The 20,376-nt window shown below is 44.3% G+C and overlaps 1 protein-coding gene across 1 annotated transcript in view; it reads right to left on the reverse strand.

Moving 5' to 3' along the window:
* Positions 1–185: 185 nt before the first annotated feature.
* Positions 186–20,376, reverse strand: part of SCAI (suppressor of cancer cell invasion) — a 37,806-nt gene continuing 17,615 nt past the window's right edge. The window contains exons 4-17 of the mRNA XM_062505566.1: positions 20,099–20,185; positions 19,476–19,574; positions 18,720–18,816; positions 17,887–17,985; positions 17,110–17,262; positions 16,173–16,274; positions 15,514–15,615; positions 14,804–14,882; positions 12,645–12,744; positions 12,099–12,180; positions 7,578–7,650; positions 6,863–7,036; positions 6,681–6,781; positions 186–5,920 (exon numbers count right to left, since the gene is read on the reverse strand). Of these exons, the coding sequence (XP_062361550.1) occupies positions 5,771–5,920; positions 6,681–6,781; positions 6,863–7,036; positions 7,578–7,650; positions 12,099–12,180; positions 12,645–12,744; positions 14,804–14,882; positions 15,514–15,615; positions 16,173–16,274; positions 17,110–17,262; positions 17,887–17,985; positions 18,720–18,816; positions 19,476–19,574; positions 20,099–20,185 (1,498 nt within the window). The 3' untranslated portion in view covers positions 186–5,770. The remainder of the gene's footprint in view (positions 5,921–6,680; positions 6,782–6,862; positions 7,037–7,577; positions 7,651–12,098; positions 12,181–12,644; positions 12,745–14,803; positions 14,883–15,513; positions 15,616–16,172; positions 16,275–17,109; positions 17,263–17,886; positions 17,986–18,719; positions 18,817–19,475; positions 19,575–20,098; positions 20,186–20,376) is intronic.

Raw genomic sequence — 20,376 nt, forward strand, 5'->3', positions numbered from 1 at the left:
CCTCCGGTTCCGTTCCGCCCCCGGTCCGTTCCGCCCCCGGCCCGCTCCTCCCTCAGACCCAGCTCCTCCCTCAGACCCAGCTCCTCCCGCTCCTCTCCCGGCCTCTCTCCTCCCACATCCCCGCTCCTCCCGCTCCTCCCTGCCGCTGTCGCACCCCGGAGCGGACCATGCGCCTGGGTACGAGCGTTTACCACAGTTTTATTGACAGCACAGTCCGCCGGCGGGGCCGGGACAGGGACAGCGAACGGCTCGGACACGGCACAACCGCGAACACCGGGCGGGAGCGGCCCCGGCACGGCGGGGACAAAAGCGAACGGAAACGCGCTCCAAAGTCTCTGGAAAGGCTGGAAAGGCGGTGACGAGCAGGACGCGGGGCTGGCGCTCGGTCGGCGGTGCCCGCCCGCCCCGGCTGTGCCCGCTCCGGCGGGGACAAGCGGCGGGGCCCGGCTCCATCGCGGCTTTCGCTTCTCCCCGCAGTGTCCGGCGGTAACACAAACACGCTTCTTCCCTCCCCGAACAACGGCAGAGTCGCTTCTGGCATCCCACTGCTTTGGCGATTACAGATCCCTTGCAAAAACAAAGTCCCGTTTGCTCCAAAAAAAGTTTATTTATATATCTCTATATATTTTAAGGAAAATATCAGTTTTTACCAAAATACGATATACAGGCACACAGCTGTAAAATAACTTTAAACCAATTCACTATAAAATTACTTTTGGTAATAAATAATTTGATTCTCAGAGAGGCAAAACTCTCCCTGTACCTCCGCAGCTGGGCTGTCCGAGGCACGGTCCCTCTGCATTCCCAGAACGCTCCCACCTGCGCTCCACTCATCCTTCTCGCTGGGCCTTGCCCAGGGCAGAAGCAACTTGTGCTTTTCAGCCTGCACGAGGCAGAATCCTGCTCCCAACAAACCAGTTCAGTGGCAGAACGGTAATAAACACGTGCCAAAAGCCATCTATAGAGTCGGGGAGGGCAGATCCTCCCAGCAGGGCTTATTCTGGAAGGAGCGGTTGCTGGGACTGGGCTGGGGAGATCTGTTCTGCTCTGGGGCTCCTGCAGGCCAGCAAGCTGTGCTGGGATCTGCTCCCAACGGCAATGAAACCAGAAACAAAACAACTGTGCGTGCATCTGGGATCTGGGCAGAATTCAGAGACAGTCCTTAACCCCCAAAAATGTCAGCAAATTCAGAAATCCTGAACTAACTCTCCTCAGTCTTGGCATAGTAATGGTTTAGACAGGAAAACAAAAAGTGGCTGTCACTCCTAAATCTAAAGAAGTTACGTGTGTCCTCTGCTTTGCTGATCTTATTGATCTTCAAAGCACCTGAATACATTTGGTCACAGAACAGTATTGCTCTAAAAGTCTGATGTCAGAAATGTAAGAGAGCCCCTTCAGGAGCGTATGATCTGCTCTGGAGAGCTTTGCCCCAGCTGCTGTGTCCACTCTGACCTTAAGAGGTGCACAGAGCAGCCTTCAGCTCTCTGTATTAATTTTTTTCCCCTGTTCATGTAACTGTTTCTGCCTGCAGAGCTCCCTCAGCCCCAGGAGCAGCCACAGCCACCACCAAACAGCTCCCAACAGCACCAGGACTGAGTGAGGCTGCACCACTGAGCTGCACTTAGACAGTTACTGAGGAATCAAACACAGGCAAAGCTTTTACAAAAGAAACCTCCAGACAAAACAGCTGTTCACACATATTCCAAGATTTTTAGCTTTGGGAAGGAGCAGACTTGCAGCACAGCATGGTAACAGGACACAGGAGGCAGCGAAGGCAGGGGAGGTGCTTCCTAACTCATGCCAGGGATGGGCTATGGAACAGCACTTCCGTCCCATCCTTGGGGGAGAAGCCTGACCAGAGCTACTGAAATTGTAGCTTCTGAAGATGATTAACTGAAGCCAAATTTCCTGTTGCCCTGATCTATTTCCTATGGCCCTTTAAAGACATCTTTGCACATCTCCCTGGAGAACAGACTTGAGGGGTTATTCAGTCATGACTTGACAGACATTATTTTATCTGAACTACTTAAAGAAAGGTCCTGAAACGTCTCAAGAAAGCACTCCAGGGAGCCAAGTCCTGTTTGCACAGCTAGCTCCATTTAGCTGGTGCACAAAGCAAAATGACATATCACATCCCAAGGGGAATTAAAAACCAGAGCATTAAAGACTCATAACCCTGCATTGCCCTATCACTGTTATTTTGAGAAGTCAGAGGGGGAAAAAAGGCAACAGCAGTAACTTCAGCAAGATGTTCCAAAGCCAGTTTGAGCAGGAGCACAAACCTACTGTGGGAGCAGGATTCATCTGAGCACACCACATGCAGGGAGTAGGGAGCCAGGCAGGAGCAGTCCTGTAAGGACACAGCTGGTCCACTTTACCTTGTCCTCTCAATGTATTACATGCAGAATTTACCCCTTTAATTTGGCATTGCCTGGTGCTGGCAAGTCTTCTCTGCTAATATAAGCAATAAAGATACATGGAGAAAGGGAGAGCGAGACAAGAGGGAAGGCATCAGGCCTGAAAAGGATTTGTTCTCTTCTCACTTAAAAATGGTTCAGTCTTTGCTTCGCTTCCACACTGAGGACTGCGAGATACAGAAACCAGATTTTCTTCAGTACACACAAGCATACACCGAGAGGTACCTACGACCATAGCACAGAGCACACAGTAGCACAAGTTTAGAATGACTTAGTTTAAACAAGACAAGCTTTTACTTGGAGAGGGAAATATCAACATTTTCATCTTGAATGTAGTTCTTTGGGTGGGAAAGAAGGGGCTGGCTCAAAATCCAAGACCAGACACTTATCCTAGCTACAGCTAGAGCAGACAGAGGGTATGAGCCCTCTGCTTCCACAGTACAATTCCATACTCCTCCCAACACACCAGGAGTGAAATCTTGATCTTTGAACGTCCCAGCACTGGACCTTCTAACAAAGATCAGCAGGTAAGAGGAGAATTAGGAACCTCAAGAATTAATTTTTGACTTGGACAGTCATTGCTGCTAAGTTCAACTTCTGAACTAATTTTCAAGGCCTATATTCTCCTCCTACATTCCAGCTTCTTCAGGCCGTTTTGTATTTTAAAAAGTGCATTCTTCTCTGATGAGATCTACCTTGGCAAAAAAGCAAACAGAACTTCCTTGAAGGGCTGCAAATGGTAGAAGCCTCTCAGGTCACAAGCAAGGACTCCCCATTTCAGCCTGGCTAAACGAAGGTGAGGACTACCAAGGCTTTCCCAGTCAGTTCACAAGCAATGTCCCAGAGGTTCACCAGCCCACACGAGTGGAATCATCATCATCATCATCATCATCACTCCTCTGCTTGGAAACAGAATACTCTTTTCTTTTCCACAGAGATGGAACCAAAATAAGAATAGTTTCATCAAAGCAAAAGCTAAAGCAAAGCAAAAGCATTTGGTTGGAAGGCAGTGAGCTGGGGAAAACTCCATTTCCTTTTTCCACGCAAGCTGAATACTGCTGGTAGAAGAACAGCAACAGATAACCTGCCTCTCACTTGCTGCTGCATTAAAGGCTTCCTGCATCTTTATCCTCCACATACAATCCCACATTTTAGCAACTGGGGGCCTCCTACCAGGCAGAAAGGCAGGGATCAGCTTCACAGTAAATACATGGATCTTATCACTGTATTACATACAGAGGTACCTATTCCCCTGGCTAACTAAGGGCTCCTGTACCTGCAATCAGTTATCAATTACTTCAAGGTCCAAGGGTAAGTCCCTGGAAACAGCAAATTACAGTGACAGAAGAGCCATAGCCTTTAGTACAACCACAAATGATCTGCAGCACCTTTTGGAATCCACCCAACATGGCGTATGTGTGCATATATAAATTTTGTATATAGACATCATAGTGGTTCATTCTTTTTAATACATATACAAGTACCTATACATATATACATATTTACAATTTACACCAGCCAGTAGATGTATGTGCACTGTACATACACACACAAACGCCGAGCACACACATGCACACACACGAACACACGCTCATCAGAACAGACTCCACAGCCCTGGAAATGAAGTCCTGCCAGAGTCCAAAGAGCAGCACCAAGGGGGGGGGGGGGGGGGGTCTCAATGTACCAGCTTCAAGACTGCTTAGGACAAACACAAGCATTCACATGATTTTGTACACTTGGGAAATAAAGAATGGATGGTGCAAGCTTCAGCCCAGCTACAGAGAACCTTCATGCAAACTCCCCAGCTACACTGCAGCTGTTCCTGCTGTTCCACACTGTGCTCCCTCAGCACAAGGGATCCACCAGTGCTGTTCTGGCTGAACAGATCACATCCTGAGTGATGCTCTACACCCAGGATTGCCATGACAATAAAGCAGTCAAGTTCTGCACTGCTTCCACCTAAGCACAGAGGCATGGCTGGGGTTCAACAAAAAGCACTGACTGGACTGTCCTCTCACTTGTTTTCTAGCAGCCCATGGACAGTGACACTTGGCTTTTCCATTTAATAGTTTAAAGTATCTCCATTCCCTCATCCTTGCTCACCCTGCACTGCCAGGAGCTGCCAGAGCTCCTCTAGGTCTGCAGGGCAGGCAGTGCAGTCCCAAATGAGCCAGCCAGCACTCTTCCCAGCAGCCACAAGAGCCTTCTCCAGCCAGCCCTTTCCCAAAGGCCACTTGGGATTTACCACTGTCCTCCTGCAGACACCCACACTGAGCTCTTGGGCTGAGGACACAAAGGTGCTGCCACAGGTACAGCCCCTCACTGCTCCTGGTTCCAGGGCAGGACTGAGTCATGGGGGAACATGCAGAACATCCAGGGGGTCATGGCAGCTCCCACTTGGTTACACCTGCAACGGGAACATCAGCACCTCTCCTGGGGCATGGGGCTGGAGCACAGCAGGGGCTGGCAAGCACTGTAACATCAGTAATAACTGGGACACCCCCAGCTCCTGCCAGGGAGCTGCCACACACAGCGTCCACACACAGACAGGAGGGGTAACACCTGCTGGAAATGCTGTATTTCTAAATAGTACCTCCAACTGAAGAATGCCCCCTCTCCTGTGGCAGGGCGCCCCACATGACAGTGAGAGGTGGGGGCTGACTTTCAGGGTGTGCAGTTTGTTCACCTATTGACCACTTGCCCAATCAGGTCCTTGGCCAGCAGTAAACAGTTCATACAGAAAACTGCTGCATCAAACTTATAGGGAGCATGAAGTATCTTTAAAAATTCACTTCAAAGCACTGCTCCAAATGCAACTTAATTGTCCACAGTTTTGTCTCCTCACTTGCCCAAGACTGAAAAAATATATTTGTTATGAAGGAATCTGTTATTGCTATTGTTGGTTTGCACTGTGTGGTTCCATCTTTACCGTTTCAAATCCAAACTCTTTGGGGATAAAATATTGGTATTTTTCTGTTGATTTTTTTTCTTTCCAATTTCTTAAAATTGTATAAAAATAAAGGATTTCCACAAATGTGGGCTAAAGGTAACCAATAATATTTCTATGCTTAGGATCAGCTGTTGGAAATGTGGTTGACAGCCACAAGACCAGAAATAAACCTCTAGTGATTCTTTAGTTTAACATTTAAAAGACATGAAAACTTCTGCTTATAAAATTGACCCCATACAGAATGGAACAGCTCAACTAACAGCTGTTAATTATTACTTTTTAAAATAATGGTCCTAAATTTAAAAATAAAATCAAGTACTTCCTTTTATGATTTTCACATTATAAAACTGCACCATTCAAAATCTGTGGCCAGGGAATCCCCTTTGCAGTAAGACAGTTTCTTTTAATAGTCATCGAGTGTGTTTTCCAGGAAAACATTCCTAACATCCAGTATGGAAGCCAGCTCCAAAATGTGCTTTTGGAGGTGAGGGTTCTCCACCGTTTCATCTCTTGGCAGCTGAGGATAAGATTCAGGATAATTTCGAGTCTCCTGCTAGATGACAGTGAAAACAAAGACAATCAGACACTCATTTCTTTCACATCCTCTTGGAAGAAGACTGCAAATGGCTAATTTCACCCTAATCTATTCAGTGTGGCACAGAGACAATATTCTAGAAATTTCAGTTTTCTCTTTCCATTGACTCAGAGATGGTCACAGTGGCAATACAAATGCCTGTTCATCTCAGATAATTATTGGTATGTTCACTGAGGCGCTGCAGAAAAAATAGAAAGCCACTAAAAGAGACAAAAAAAATATTCACCTGTACTTACCTACTAGGCTGGAGTTCATTTCTTGAAATTACAGACATGTAAGCATCTCCAGTGGGAGATTCATCTCATCCTAAAACAAATATCTAAGACACTGGGGGCAAATCTTTCCCCACTAACACAGACCTACTTCTTTTTCCTGGTACCAGAGCAGCCCAGGGAGCTGACTTAGGCTTGGAGAGCTGCTGGATGTCTGCAGCTCCACAACTGAAGGCTGCACTTTTCAATGCTCCAGTCCCACTTTTCCCTTCAGTATTTAAAATGGAGCAGGCAGTTTATATGCCAACCCTCACATAAAATGGTGTAGATCCAGAGCAGACTCCTCTGTTGGCACAGATTTAGCCAACAGGGAGGCAAAATACCATCTTCCTATTCAGTGTATTCATTTACACTTCAAAGGCCTTTCCAAACCCATTCACATGAACATGATCCAGGAATAAGGACAGTTCTGGAGCTCCCACAAAGGCACAGACATCCCTGCATACCCGGAAAATTTTGTGCATCCTCATAGTAGCCGAACAGAAGATAAATCTTGTGAGAAGCAAGCGAAGAAATTCATCCCCAAAAAACTGAAGAAAGGACTGATCTGTACAGAAGGCAAAGAAAGCTCAGTTTAGAAAGGTTCAAAGTCCCCCAAAAGGCTCAGCTAGGCCTGGCCAGGCCGTACCTATGGAGCGGGAGTGGGTGAGCAGCTGGGCAATGTCCCGGTTGATTTTTCGGAGGTAATCCTGACACTTCTCCCACAACCCTCGACGCATGCTTGATAATCCAGAGACAAACAGGAATGCCATTAACGGATTGTTCAGAAAGAGTGTGAAGAGGCTACCCCGCTGAGACTGATCTAAAAGGAAAAGTAAATCAATAGACAAAGGGATACATTTGGCACATGAAACAGAAATGTGTCCTTGCCACACAGGGAAGTCGCTCACCCGCTAAATTCTGTCTCATAGAGCTACTCCTGTGTGTTAGCTACACCTCCTCTGCTGCAGACCTGATCAGTGTCTGCCAAGAAAGGCGTGCTGGAGATGTGCATTAACACCAAGACACCTTAACTGACTCTGCTCCCTCCCTGGGAGCAATAAAACTGCCCAGAGTTGTAATAAGCACCATCACCCCACACTGGGCTGCCACCTCCTCGGTCTCTGTGTACCAGAGCCTTTGCTCCCAGCTCTTGCTGGAGCCATCTGTGGAAATGTCATCAGCGTTGGAACAAATTATCTATCAGATACAACAGCTAAACCATCATACATTTCAGGGACTGGTAACCTGATTTAGGGTTACACAGTAGTAAAAAGCTGTCATTTCCTAAGGAATCTAAGTTCTGTTTGGGATACATACAGGATGCAACTGCAGCTTGTTGGGAAATGCAATACTGCACATACCTTGTAATGCTTTTGGATATGCTGTTGGAGAAAGCAAGCACACCAATGGTTGTCCAAATAAGTTTGTGAAATTCTGTAACAGATAAGAATGTTGAAGTATTGATGGTCACTTTGCTTGCCTTGAATATTCAGCAAGTCAAGGGTACAAATCATATTAATGACAGAATGCCACTAATGCCCCTCACACAGCTCAGCATTGGCAATGAGCCTGACAAGTTCACTTACTCAGAGATCACAGCACAGAAGGGATATAACCAATTACATTTTAAAGGAATTACAATTCTCTCATTTCATTGCTACTGATGGCAGCCACTAATTTCATGGAAATACGGCTTTCAGTAGTAACACATTACTTGAAAATTAAAAAAAAAAAAATCACATTCTGCAGTGAAATTGAAAACAATTGTGTTTAGCATCTTCCCTCAACACCAACTGAACTGCCCAGTCAAAACCATTTCTCTCCATTTTTCTTTCTAGCAGGAGGAGCTATGTCTGATGAAACAGGAGGGCCCAGAGAAAAGATTTAAAGTTTCCTTTAAAGCAAGTATGTCACAACCTTAACATCTGCTGTACTGAATCCTCATTTTACAACACTCATTTCTTGCCCCTTTCACAGCACCTTAAATGTTGCCAAAATGTCCAATTGGACAAGAATTTCTCCAGAACTGAAACACCACCATTGTCCACTTTCACCAATATTTACCTGGTAACAGTCCTACTGTGTATCTGTCTGGTGGTAAACAATTATCACAAAGGGAAAAAAGCCAAAAATCATGCACAGAACCTCGTTAGCTCTCACCACAACAGCTTTCTTAAAACTGAAGGCTTGCAAAGCTATAGAAAATGTGATTGTGTGCATCCTTTCAGAGCACAGACTCAAACCCTGCCTCCAGAGGAACTGACACACATCTGCAGGTTAGATTCTTAAAACTGCAGTTTACAGGTGTAAGACATACACCACCACAAGTATTTGCTTGTACAGAATCCTTGAACATTTTAAAATTCCTTTTGGCCTCTGCATAATTCAACTGAACTTTCTTTTTCAGGCAGTATATTTCAGTTGCCTTAGTTTTACAGAATTAATTTTATCTAAATCTGCTAAATACTAGAGACAGAAGTCTAGTCTAATCAAAATAAAACATTTCCCATCTCTGTCAGAGTGCTGAGTAGTAATAAAAACCCTTGTAGTTCATTAGGAGCCCAGGGAAGACTGATAATGCTACATACTAAGGTTTGGTCTCTAAGGAAGAAAGAAAAACAACTCCCTTGCAGACAGTAACAAAAGGCCAGGCCAGGAACTGGTGAAAGAAACATTTCAAACTTCAGGAGCCACCACAGACACTGCTGGTATGAATTGTACACACACTGGCAAGGTTTGACCTTCTCCAGTAACTCATATGCTCAGTGCCATGAGCAGACTGACATGTTTAATTAATGCCATCATGTGTCACTCAGTCACAGACCAAAGCAGCCACAGCACCAGTGGGAACAGCCCTGCAGTCCAACAGCCAGGAGCACCCCTGGGGCACCTGTGGGTCTCAGGCACAGGCTGAGAGCACTCTGCACTCTGTCCCAGCACAGGTTAAGCCAGGAAAAGCTGCCCTGCAATCCAGATGTTGACAGAAGGTCTGGATATGGAATGGCCTACCCTTCAGTGCATGGACAACTCCAAAAAGGATAAACCCTGTTTTGTTTCAAAATTGGTCTAATTTCTAACATTAGTCTAATTAGTCTAACATTGGTCTAATATCTAACATTCCATTTTCAAAATTGACTCCTTTTTCACTCCAGTGTTAGTGTTTTCCAACAGAAGTACTGCTGATTTTTACAAGGCATGTCATGTACATCTCCTTCCAAGAAAGAACTGCCTATCATCTCCAAAAGAAGTCACTTCATTTAAGCTTTGCTAAGCTAAGTATTTATACCACATCACTGACAAAGGCCTTGCATTCTCACTGGCTGGAGGTTTTGGTTTGGTTTGGTTTGAAGTCTTTGCATTCTACCATGATCCTAGACAACCACAGCTACAGGAAGATATTGATTTAAAAATATTATTTCATCCACATACGCAGTGGTAACCTTCAAGAACACACAGACAGCTATATTTAAATGGAAGTGTTAGAAAAAAATTCACGGCTTTCAGTAGATATGCTCGATTTGCAGTTATCTTCCACTTTCAGCTAAATATACAGGGAAGGAAGCTGTTCAAGTGCTGCTGATTTGACAAACTGGCAAGTCACTTCCTGGCAGGACTTACTTTCAGTCATCACCATTTAAGTCCTCCAGAGAGAGGGAGAGGATGGGGATGCGTGCAGGAGAGCAGGAACGGGCTGCAGAAAAAGATGTGTGAGCAGTTGCTGTTCCTGCTGGTACTGCTGGCAGTGACATTTAAATGTCAGGATAGCTCCTGTCCTACCAGGAAGGATCAGAGCAGCCACATGGAAAAGTCAGTATTGACTTCAATTCCTCACAGGGTTGCACAGAACCTCTTTGTTCATGCCAGCACTTGAGCCCCCAGACAGCTCCTAGCCTCCCAGGGACAGTCACAGCTCTGTCAGGGCGCTCTGGGGACAAGGACCCCAGCACAACCACAAGCAGGAGTGTACAAGGGCTGGAAACACTGACCTTGAGAGCTCTGCCAGGAAAACCACCAGTGGAAAACAAAACAAGACACCTAAACCAGTCCCCTCACATGTCTGCCTATGTTCAGTGGCAAGACATGGGGAATGTGAATGTCATTTCTGAAATGCTGATCATATTTCTTTTTAGGTTCCTCATAGTTGTGCCCACACTGTTCTGATCTGGGTCAGTGCTTCTAGCAGCCACTTCTATAATCCTGTCCTGAAATACTTCCAAAGCTCACATTTCTGTGCTCCTTCCACACAGGCAGAGCTGGATGCTCTCCACCAGCTGTGCTGAACAGACTGATGGGTTTTACACCCCTGCCAGCTCACTGCAGAACAAGGAAAAGAAACACAGTGGAGGTTACAGAGTTGCTTACTGTTTGCCCACAAAATCTAAAGAAAACTTAATTATTAAATTTAAATGTATTACAAAAAGCAAATTCTACTGTAAACACTTGACATTATTCTCACAAGACCTACAAATCTACATGTGGAAATCCATTGTCCCTAACAGGTCCTTTGCTCTAAGCTTTACACGACACCCCAGTCTGTCCAGAACTGGAATCTCCTTGCTCCCTTACAGAGCTGATCCACCTAACATCTTTTAACAATTCCTTTAGAGAGGAAGGTGGCACCAAAACCAAACCAAAAACCAAACACAAGCCATACCTTTTTCCCCTGAAAGAAAACCAGTCCCCCTGATGTTACACCAGAATGAATGTGAGGAAAGAGCGTAAGGAAATAAATCCCTTCCAAATGCTCACTTTCTCAGAAAGACAAGTAAATAATTCCAGCTGTGTTTCCCTCCATTTAAATGGGGAAGGAAATTGAAGAAAAGGCAGATTCGCTCTGAAACCAGTGCAGTGAACTTAAACAAAGTGGTGTTTAAAAAGCCCTCTGAGATACATCACACTACAACAAACCAAAGACCCAACAGAGAGGGCAGATCATTATCTGTCTGTCAGGCAGGAGTTCCCTGGCTCAATACAGAACTATCCTGAAACACACTGACCACTGATTTAGTACCTCTCCTTGGCCAACACATGCCTTCAAAACAACCAGCACAGCCTGTGGACACTGAACAAGGCACAAGTTCCTCTGGCCACTAGACGTCCCTGTTCCTCCTCCGAAACGCAGCTGTGGATGTTCCCTTCCCTCACTGCACATAATGGAGCTATAAAAAGGAACACAGAAGAAGTGGCACTTTCCCCAGATATAGCACATTCTTATTACCCCATTCATGAATGAAATACATGTGTAATGCTCTCCAGATTCAACTGGCCACCACGAGTGCAATGCCTGCTTCTGTATTACCCGAACTGCGGAATCCCAGAGGTGATTTGGCATGGAGCAATTCTACTGCAAATCCAGAGCACCCTAGGAAGGAGGCTCACTGTCCAAACAAACACCACTCTACAGTGACACTGGATGCTAATTTGAGGCTTGTTACTTCCTTGGTTCAGACACTTTTCAGACAGAGACACCCCGTGTTTTATAAGATCAGGCTCAATGCTTTGATTCCTTTCTGTTGCTTAAAAGCAACTGAATGTTGGATGACTGGAAAAAAGAAAAGCACATTAGTTATCTCCCTCCCCCATGCACACACACCGAGATTTGTCTTTGGTATAAAACAAAAGTAAACCTCCCACCAGAGACCTTGGAAATCTTGAACCTTTTTCCCTCCAGGAGGATTTATTACTTTCCAATGAGCGGCTGTTCATGTGCTTCTCCTTCTTGTTCCTATTCATAGGGTCAGATCCTGACTAGCATGCACAACCTCAAAAGAAAAGAAAGACTGAATACAAACTGTTTAAAAAAATAGCCTGTTAGAAGTGTAAGCTAACTAGGGGTTGGCACTGTATCCTACCACACGAGGAACTGCCTCCAAGGGCCTTACCTTGTAGGCGACGCTGTTGGAAGAATCCACGATGATGAACAGGGGCTTTCTGGTGAAAGGGTAGAGATCTCCAGGGTGAAGGCTGCAAAGGGAAAGGGACACCTCAGAGCACCACAACTGCTGCACAGCTCTGACACTGCAAAAGTGTCTCAGCCACGCAGCTGCCCACAGCCAGATAAAAAGCAGACAGATTTCCCATGCCCCAGTCCCCAGATTCATCCTCAGACAGCAACTGCACTATTCTCTATATTTGTCTATAATATGGGCTGTGGGACTTCTTACTAGTTCAGGAGATGTTTAACTTCTTGAGAAGTCATCCACCACTGATCTGAAGTTTGCCAGTAATTAAGAACTGATATTAATTACGTAAATAAGGCTGAAGTACTTAAATAATCATTTAAAGCTGCACATTCATCTCTAAGTGCTCAAGCCAATCCCCATTGTGATGTCCTGCACCGAGGAGCTTGAACTCCAGAGGCGTTGATGCATTTTTCTCTACTGAGGACCAACTCCTGTGAATGTGCAGCAGTGCACCAGGACACTGACCAGTGCATCTCCTTGTAGGACTGGTTGCGCTTGTGGATGGCGTCCCCGTTGATGATGTCCCTGTTGCTGTTGGTCAGCACACCCCCAAAATCGTAGGGACCTTCACGAGGGAAAAGGAAGCTAAAATCAGCAGGGGCAACTCATCCCTGTTAGACATTTAGTGGTTACATGGAAGGGAGAAAGCAACAACAAATCCCAGGAAACTAAGGGAATCTAAACTATTGCAGTTGTAAGGAGGGGAGTGAGGAATGTGGAGACTTCACTAACTGCATATTCCTTTTTATGCTTTTCTAGAAATTTCAGCATTATCAAACAGAAGCAGGGAATGCAACTTCATAACTTCTAATTTAATTATTCACTATTTACTCATAAACATTAATGCAAATGATCCAAATATTGGTTCTTGTTACACCATAGAGAAAAAAGATTAAAACCCATTACACATCTGATACAGGAAAATTAATACCTTTGTAAAATTACTGTATGAGTTCGCATATTCCAGATTCAGAATCTGATCAAAAAATAAGGCTGAACGAATCAAAAACACTAGAAATACCACTGTCATTTGCAGTTCTAACACTGCAAATGGGAGGAGAACTCAGAGAATGACAAAGGGACAAAACAGCTTTAACCAGATTTCAAACCTATAGCAAAGGTTTGTATTTCAAGATTTCAGTCAGAATTCATCATTTTCACATGCACACGCACTGGACATGTGTTCCCACTGTAAGCTGTATATTCTGCTAAATCTGCAAAACTGAGCTACCCCCTGAATGTCTGATAGAGTGCAAAGATAAAAGCAATGGCTATAAAAAAATATCAAATCCAAGATACCAAGAAATATTTCTGTCACTGGTATGGGTATGAAATGTCACTAACTTTAATAAAATAAAGTATTAGAGTTTCCTCATTCTGTCATACATTTGCAGACTTGGCTGACCCACATTTGGCCACCAAATGCAATTTTTTTCAGGTTTGGATACAAGACGCCTTTCCATTTAAGGGAAGCTTTGGGGATACAAAATCAGGAACAGAACAAACATTAATTTAGCACTGTTACAAACACCTCACATGGTCTGCCAAACACAGGACTTGCAGGCAATGCACAGTGCAACTTACAGCTGCTCTCCCTTTTAATAAGGCAGAACTGTGTGCAGACCACACCACCTTATTAAAAGAATGCAGTTGTGATGGATTCATTGAGTGAAAGCTGCACTCTGGCTGTGCAGCTCCTCAGGTGACTGAGCCTGGATGCCTCTGCCACAAGGTCTTAAGCTGAAACAACACATGCAGAGAGGGGGACATACCACAGGCTTCAGAGAACACACTTCAGTTAGGACCTATCACCAAGCTGCAGCAAGAAGTGAAATGTTAAAAGCATTTTAAAAAATCACTGCCACCATCCAAAGCTGACAGGGATTTTTTTTTTTTCGTCTTTTAACATTTTGAGAGCTCTATAAATCATGCACTGGGGAGGACAAAGCATGCATCTTATAAAGGAATGCAAGTCTCAAACAGATGAGGTTTTTACAATATTTAGGATGTTAGAAAGTTATTTTGATTTTTTTTTTCTTTAATTATATAAACAGATCTTTGGACCATGTTTACTTCAGCCAACCAAGTTTTCAGCTTTTACATTGCAGCTGCATCCAAATATTCTGCTAGATTGAAAAGAACAGGAGGGTGAGGGGAACTGTCAAAAATCATGAGAAGGGCTTGAATTGTCAGGTTAACGAGCGTGCAAATAGACCAGTCCCTGCAGCTGCTCGAGTCCTTTCACCACCCATGTCCTGGCCACGTGTTCTCCTGGTGCCGGGCATTGGAAAGAACCACAGAGTGCCACTGAGCCATTTTATGAACTTTGTGCTGATGCATCAGCTGAGCCATGTGGTCTTCAAAATTGGGAGGCTTTTAATACTTCAGATGCATCAAAAACTGGATGTGTCCTTTGAAAAGTTCTCAGGTTAACGCACACTAATTAAAACACAAAGATTTAATTATTGTTTGTAGAAAACAAAGGCTATCTTACTAAGTAGACAGGAGAATCGAATTGACTTGTCTTTTAAAAGGAGGTTTGTGACATCTTTCTTGGTCACTTGTCCTGGAACATAAAGAGAATTCAAGCCCTGTTCATGACAGGGAGCATTCCTTTATTGTACCTTCACTATCCGAACGACCTGATGGGAACACGCCCGTGGCAGACAGGTAAATCAGCAACACGCTGTTGGCAGGCAGCTCCTGCAATGCAAACAGGACCAGTGGCAAGGCAAGAAAGGTTTGAGTTCATTTTAATACTCAATCATCACCTTCATAAACACGCTGTCGTTTCAATTGTGCTACTCCTGCTTCTGGCTCCCCTGCACTCTGCTCTTGGTACGTGGATTTGCCCTGCCCCACCACATACTCCCCTTCCAACAGACCCAAAGTGTCACCGGATGAAATGTCTGTAATTATCTGAGATTTTCTCCGCACAAACCTCTAGGCTGATATCAGAGCTCCAAGCAGCACTGAGAAAGCATCTGCTTCCACATAGTTTCTCTCAAGCCCTGTATAGCTACTGAATCTCCAGTCCTGTATCCCACTGGAACTGTAAACAAAACTTCCTCTGTGATTGTTTGGGAGTTGGGGTCTGTGCGCATCTTGGCAGTTTTGGGTTCCATATCTTGGAGAACTTCAGATCTGGACAGATAAAAGAATCTATCTCCTGATGCACTTCCCTGATTTTGGTTTGTGCTTGGCATGCTATGAAATAAAAGAGTACTCTTAAGATTTTTCTATTCTCCAGATTAGTGGAGATCCACATTTCATCCAGTCTCACAAACAGTCCTGGATATTTTTTAATACAAATAAATTCACCGATTTCACAAACCTTAAATGATGCTGCTAAAAATGTATATAGCTGGCTAAAAGTTGGTTTATAAAGTAGGTATTTATGGGGGTTTTCCCGCCTGGCTGGTTTCTCTGTTGACTCCTGTTAAAAGAAAGAAACAAAATAGTACTCAAGAAACCCCAACAACCAGACATTATCAAAGCAGTTTCATAACCCTCTAAATTTCTGTTTATTAGAATGCTCTTCTCCAACACACTACTCACACAAATGGTCTGCCCATTCTGCATTTCCTACTACACAGTAAAGCAAGATGCACAGTATTCAAACCAGAACTTTATATTATCCCTCACTGAAACTTGTGAACTAAATCTTGCTTACTCTCTCAAGTATCACCCAGGAAGAGTGACAAAATACATCTCAATTAAATAAATTAAAAATCTTCATATTTTCTTTTGGCCCCAGATAGAACACTTGATGCTTTCTCTGGAGGGGACATTAACTTTCACATGACTTAGTAATCTGAGAGTCCCATGAGTTTGAGCTACCCTTCACTAATTTCCACTGAAAGTTACTCCACCTTTACTAACCTGCTCTGCACAGTGACAATTACTGAAGGAGTACACTACTTAAAACCAATCAATCAAACAAAAATCCCAGTGAAGATGTGTTGCTGGTTTTGTTACTGAAGTGGAACTTACTTGCATTCCAGGTTTGTTCATTTGTGATGCCAAGTTCATGGGTTCCCTCTCCAGGGCTTGCAGCATTCGGAACATGTCAATTGTTAATTCACTGAACTTGACCTGCAAGAGAGTTAACACAGTTTATTCTGCCAGATGCACATTAAACAGAATTTCTCTGGAATTATCCAGCTAAGAGACTCCACTGCACACCAGAGAGACCATTTTCTCCCAGGGTCATACTCTGTCAGTGTCATCTTTGAATTTCTAAAGAGTTGTGAATGACTTCTAGAAGAGCTCACAGAAGACAAAGTCTATTTGTTACTGATCTACCAGGCCAAGCCACTGCACTGCAGACCCCTGCTTCCAAATTACAGGCTTCTCTGGGACATGTACAAATCAGGTGCTGAAATGGATACGTACTATGAATTCAGACAAAATCTGACAAAGACAGACGAAGTGTACTTTAAATAGAACTCCCTTGCTTACCTGAAAAGAACTCACAGAGAAGTCATGAAATTTGTACAACTTCACTACCATTATAATCTAGAAACAGGACCTAGAATGTCTTTTGAAAACCTCTACCTGTTGCCACTGAAGTTGCAACAAGCTGGAGTGAGTGAAATGAAAGCTTAAGTCAAGCTTTTTCTAGATGTACCTTAGAGGTCTCCCATGCTTGAATGTTGTCACAAATAATTCAGTACATGAAAATCAATCTTATCTACTTAATTTACATGTTGAATACAAACAATAAGAGGTCAGTACCACAGGTCTAATATCTAACATTCCATTTTTAGCTCTCATTTCTGAGAACCCTCTTCCTCTTACCACTGCAACCATCACAATAAAAATATTTCAATGCTCTCCTCTGTTGGAATCTTTGTTGTATGATCAGAAGGGATGTCATAGTGGGGGGAACTCCAAAGATGCAAACCCAGGTGCCCAGAATTTCCTTTACCTGGTTGTTGCAGTTCCCAATAATGAGCGCATCTGCAAGAGCAAGCTGTCCCACTATCATCCCCTGCTCCAGCAACGGAGCTCCCGTCTCAGAAAGCCTGTTAGAGGTGATTACAATGGTGTTGTCATCATTTAAAACCATGACAGGGTCTGCCTAAAAAAAGCAACCAGAATAAATCAAGAATTCAGGAAAGCATACACATTTTCAGTCAGAGAGAAGTCCACAGGTCTCAGCACTTACAATACATTTCACAAATGAGGCAGCTTTTTAAATTACTTTGCCATATGTGTATTTATATATTTGTATGCAGGCTACAGGGTAAAGCCTTCCCACTTGGAAAAGCAAAGTTCTTAGGGACTGCAAGAAATACATGGGACAAGCAGATGAAGGTACAGCAAAGAGAAAAAGCATACTGCTTCCAAAGACATGGACTCTGCTTCAGCTTTGCTACACCTGAGGAGTCAGATATCATCAACAACCTTACAAATTTATGCAGAATAAACTAAATATTCCTACATTCACAATAATTTTAGTTTGCCTATTTTAGCTTGCCTCCCCTTTGTAGAAATGAATGGAAAAGGAGGAGAGTGAATGATAATGCTGTCACCCATTCTGGCAATATTTAGATATTCCTGTGACCAAGTGTCAGTGATTCATGGGACAGGTACACAGTCCCTGCACTGGCACACCTGCTTCCCTCACAGATGTAGTGATACAGGAACACTTCCATCAACAAGACAGAAAACTCTTGACAACTACAGAGGATGGTATTCTCACCTCAATAAATGCTGCCACTTCCTGAAGAACCAGGTTCCATTCCACCTGATCTTCAGTATTGAAACGATGTGTGTAATCTTCAATTTCATCTGACAGCTCCTGATGTAAACAGTTCAGAGACAGACACAGTCAGTCCTAGAACCTAACAGGTAGTCAGTAACCTTCCATTTGGTTAGCTGGGCTGGCCTTTAAGAATAATAAATAAATAAATTCCTTGAGAACATATGCAGCACGCTCCTAACATGCCAGCCCAAACCAGCTCTTTCAGCAGACAGAATACCAATGTTACACTGAGTTCTGGCAATGCAAGTTGTCTTTTACGTAGGTCCAAATGCAAAGAATATCTGGAGTTAAGTGTAATTATCCCACTCACAGCTATGTCACTGGTGATTACCATAAGCTATGGATACCAAAGACTTGCAAGTAACTTTAAATACCTTGAGAAAAGGGATGGTGTGGCTGGTTTAGCTGTGCTAAGCTCAGCCTGCAGTTCAAGGGAGCTGTGACACAGACAGCAATGCAACCTACACAAAGCTGTCAAGCCCAGAACTGCTTGAAGCGGGGCTGTCAGAGGGGCTGGGAAGCATATGCTGTGGGGAGCAGCTTGCTGTTCCTTTTCTGCACTTCCAGGGCACCTCCCTGTCTGGGCTGCAGCTATTAGAATATTTTTACTTGCTGTTCAAACAATGCTACCAAACTATTTGATCTTAAAGAGTCATTATTAAATTTATGAATCACAGAATGTATTCCCTATGTTGGATGTCAGAGAGACTAGAAAAGCAAGGATCAGCAACCTCCTAGCCCTCAGCACCTTTATCCTGATTTTAGCATACCTTTACAAGGTCCTTGACAACATCCATCTTGTTGAGCAGGAGACAAACCACTATAAACCTTGCATAGTAACGCAGCTTCTTAACCACTAATTCAGGCCTAGACACAACAACAAAAACACCACAGCCAAATTGGAGATTAAAATAGAACAGAGGCAGGTAGCAGGGGTAAGGGAGGGGAGGAGTTTAACACCAGAGCAGGGCTGAACACTTGCAGATGAAGAGTTCTGACTGAACTCGTGTGGTGATGAACAGCCACCTGGCTGCTTGCAGGTTTAGTTAAAATTGAGTACAGGGACATAAAAATAATTTAAGAAAGCCACAGCCTCCTTACATAACAGGGACAGAGAGAGTCAGATAGCATGGCTGGCTCTTCAAACCTTGCTGTACTGCAGTATGAGCTGCTTTTCCCCTGAAAGGCCTGATGAGACTCAAAACAAATTCCTGTGCTTCAGCCCAGCCGACCCATCTTCCACCCACAGTATTCCAGCTCCCAGCACTGATACTGCTCAGGATTTAAAATGACAAAACTATGGGGCTAATAGCCTTCTATCTAGGACCAGGTAACAGAATATTCTTCCAGTCACATAGCAAAGCTCTTATTTATCCTGAATTGTTCAGTCACGGCAGAAGGATTAAAAAAAACCTCCTTCAACAACATGGATTTTATCCTAGTTATGCTCCTACAGTTTATAGCTCCCTGCTGCTTCCATACACCTTTTTAGTCTTGATAAAACACGGGCCTCCATTCAGACATACCTGTCTTCTTTGTTGACCTGGGAGTAGTAGGACCTCTGCCTGATAGCAGAGTAGAAGGAGAAAGCCTCGTTGAGATAGCTGGTTTCAGAGGTGCGCAGGCTGCAGGGGAACACGGCCATCAGCTCACTGCCCCAAAGAGAAAGCCTGCCAAATCCCCCCTCCCTGCCCCCTCAGCATCCTGGGCATCCATGGCACAACTCCCTCCTCTAGTGCCATCCCATGAGAGCCAGACTCTCACTCTGGGAAGGCAGATGTCAGAGGCTGGATGTCATTTCAGGTAAGTCAAAGCTGCCCATCTTGCACCCACACGTACAGGTGATGGGGTCACTGAACAGTTTAAAGGAACATTAAGCTCCCAAACTTGTAAGTCACACTACTGCACGACATTCCAATGCAGCACACAGGGAGGACACTTTGGAGGCAGAAGGAAGTCCTTGGGCAGTACCAGTGTGACCTGCAGTGTGGCACCAGGCTCACCAGGGGCCTTTCCCTGCAGCATCCCATGCAGTCCCCAGGGCCCTCAGCCCAATCACTGATTCCTCCTGATTGAGCATCCAGACATTTGCCATGCAGCTGCCACTAACCCTGCATTGCCCACTGAATCCTCTTCTGTGCTTACTTACTAATAATGGTAATAGAGCTGCCCAATCTTGGAAGCAATTTCCCCAATTTGCCACCTCTTCAACCCATACCGATTGTCCAATACTTGTCTATGTTGTGAGAGAGAAAAGAAATATTAAAAGGATTCCCAAATTTCCCAGAATATCCCACCAGACAAGACAAAGAGCCATTGCAAGGCCAAATTGAGCCTTCATTACTGGTACAGCATTGCCAGCAGCAGCCCCTCACACAGCCAACAGCACGCACACCCAACAAGGGCCATTTATCTTGCATAAACTTG

This window comes from Cinclus cinclus, chromosome 19, assembly GCF_963662255.1.
Source record: "Cinclus cinclus chromosome 19, bCinCin1.1, whole genome shotgun sequence".
NCBI classification, from domain to species: domain Eukaryota; kingdom Metazoa; phylum Chordata; class Aves; order Passeriformes; family Cinclidae; genus Cinclus; species Cinclus cinclus.